General features: G+C 34.4%; 2 protein-coding genes across 2 annotated transcripts; both read right to left on the reverse strand.

The window, feature by feature from the left end:
• Nucleotides 1-637: 637 nt before the first annotated feature.
• Nucleotides 638-2486, reverse strand: Pdrg1 (Pdrg1 prefoldin-like subunit). The gene is made up of 3 exons (XM_065511513.1): nucleotides 2414-2486; nucleotides 963-1216; nucleotides 638-896 (listed from the first exon to the last, which is right to left on the reverse strand). The coding sequence occupies exons 2-3, from the start codon at nucleotides 1201-1203 to the stop codon at nucleotides 730-732; spliced, it is 408 nt and encodes a 135-aa protein (XP_065367585.1). The 5' UTR covers nucleotides 1204-1216; nucleotides 2414-2486; the 3' UTR covers nucleotides 638-729.
• Nucleotides 1235-2383, reverse strand: LOC135960267 (G patch domain and ankyrin repeat-containing protein 1 homolog). The gene has a single exon (XM_065511512.1). It carries the CDS (start codon nucleotides 2381-2383, stop codon nucleotides 1322-1324), a length of 1062 nt encoding a protein of 353 aa, XP_065367584.1. The 3' UTR covers nucleotides 1235-1321.

Here is a 2486-nt window from a genome sequence, read left to right on the forward strand (position 1 = left end):
CATGTGAGCGAATAAAATAAGCTTTATTAGCAAATGTATGTGTGTATGTATTTGAGTGTGTTGGAATTAGTTGTTTTGATTATGGTAAAGTGGTGGGATTTATTCAGGGTGGTATGGGGTTGTCACAAGCTACACTGAAAAAAGTTGATGCAGTTTGACAACAACAACAATGTGTTTTCTATTAAATACTGCCTGTTGTTTTTTTTTGGTTTTTAGTTTGCTATGGTTTTTGCAACAACGATCCAAATATAGCTGGACAAATTTATTTGGTGGCGTTTTTATATACATAGGTAACATCAGTTCAAGCTCGATTTTCGCGACTAATTAAAAACCAAACCTATAGCGAAAACGGAATTTTCGCGATAACAGAACCCAACATTTTATTGAAAAATTTTAAAAATTAGAATGTAAGTTATAACTTAATGACTTAATAATCCAGATATAGGACAAAAATTCGGTGTTGTCCTGGTTTTTTCCTCATATCTCAGTCATTTGTGCTGATTTTAAATATGAAACTTCTGGAAAGCATATCTGACAGAATTATTGTAGATTTGGACCCCGAAGATATCTGGGGTCTTCAGAAAATTGATTGCAACAGACAGACCTTCACCTTCTCACGGTATCATGGTGAAGCATGTAGTGTTCATCAGTATATATTTTTTTATTAGTTTTATTTAAAAAAAATCCATACAAAATATTTACTTATGCTACAACTACATATTTACAATTTCACAACATGGGTAAGTTGGCCTTTAATGCATTAAATTCCTTGCGATCTAAAGCTTTTATATGTGTACCCGAATATGGCGAGAAATGCTCCAGGTCGCGATGTTTATTCACCAAAATCTTTTGATCCGATTGTAAAATTTGTATTTCTCGCTCAATTTGAGATTGATCTGTGTGTAAAACATAAAAATATTTAATGGAATATTAACATAAATTACTCTAAATAAATTTAATACCATTTTTTAATAGTTCTAAGGCCTTTTGACGATCCAATTTGACCAGCATGCTGCCAATGGTGGTCCATATTTTCTTCTCTTGTTGTTCTGGATTTTTCTCTAGCTCTCTGATGGCTTCACGATTCTGCTGGCGTCTGCGATCGAGATTTATAAGTTCTTGTTTATTGACTAAAACTTGGTCAGCCACTTCTTCGGTGGATTTCAAAATTTCCATATATTTTTGTTCAGATGTTTTAGCCATATTTTAAGTTATACTAGATTATAAAGGAGGTTATGAGAGATTATGAATTTTTGAAAAGTTTTAGAATGCTATAATGTACAGGCTAGCAAAAGCATTTACAAGTCTCCCTTGGTTGCTTTTAGTTCAGTTCATTTCTTAAACGTCTATCTCGTTTCCATTCTCTGACCTTTTCTCTCCTAATGTCATTACTATTTCTAGGCTTTTTCTTATAGTAGTCTGAATTGTGTCTTTGTACAGCTTTGCGATCGTATGCCTCAAAATGTGTAACACGGGCTGCCGGCTGTTCTATGCCCAAACCAGTGCGCTGTTTTCGTATGACAGTCTTGACTGGGTATAAACGGCCGGCTTGAGAGGGACCTAAACCACTTTCTTTATTCCATCCCTGTTTAACCATTAGCTGCAGACCCTTGTTGCGCACTGAAATGTTGAACTTTTGTAATTTATTGGCTGGTAATGTGGATTTCATATTAAACTGATGAATCGTAGAAGTTTGATGTTGGGTTTGAGAGGTTTCACTAAAGTTTTGTTTGCAAATTTCACAAAAGAATGGTTGTGGTGGCTCTGCTTCTTCTTGCTTGTAATCCTCTGTTTTATCATCATTCTTTTGAAATGTATCTAGGAGCTCTACTATGTTATAATATCCTTTTTTGTTAGCCAAGTCTTTGGCAGTCTTGCCCGTTTTATCTTTTATATTTCTGTCCACTCCCAGTGATAATAAATATTCGACGGTCTCGTACGCTCCTTCACAACTGGCCATCATTAGGGCCGACCAACCATAATTATCACACACATTTACATTTTCACCTTTAAAATCAATTTCTTTCAATTCGTCCAGTTTATTTTCCATAGCAAAACGAAAATAACTTCTAACCTCAAAAGATACCTTTGGTATGGGATGTTTCGATTTTATGCCATGTTCCTCAATTTTATTACTTAACTTATTTTGTGCTTGTTTCATAATATCTTGAGTTATTTCCGTGTCCTCTTTTCTAACCAGTTCCTCATAAAATTCTTTAATTTCATCACCCTTGACTCCGGCAATTGTGTATTTTTCTTGTGTAATATTGGAAGTTCCTTTTTGCACATCATGTGTTCCCTCTTTGATGAATCGCTTAAGTGGAATATGTACTGTAGCTAAAGCCAGCCAATTCGGATGCAATTGCTCGCCTGTACTGTCCATTATTTTAGGAAAATTCTAAAAATATCTTACAATTTTCCAACAATCCCAAGAAAAATGTATTTTTGTTTGTTTATCTGAACAGCTGTTTTTTGTTGTTGATTGT

This window comes from Calliphora vicina, chromosome 5, assembly GCF_958450345.1.
Source record: "Calliphora vicina chromosome 5, idCalVici1.1, whole genome shotgun sequence".
Taxonomy (NCBI): Eukaryota; Metazoa; Arthropoda; class Insecta; order Diptera; family Calliphoridae; genus Calliphora; species Calliphora vicina.

Excerpts from the sequence above, each read along its gene's own strand:
- Pdrg1 (XM_065511513.1), bottom strand. The coding sequence starts at position 1,203 with ATGGCTAAAACATCTGAACAAAAATATATGGAAATTTTGAAATCCACC. Across the intron at positions 897-962 it reads CTTAGAACTATTAAAAAATG|ATCAATCTCAAATTGAGCGA; the intron begins GTATTAAATTTA and ends TTTTACACACAG.
- LOC135960267 (XM_065511512.1), bottom strand. The coding sequence starts at position 2,383 with ATGGACAGTACAGGCGAGCAATTGCATCCGAATTGGCTGGCTTTAGCT.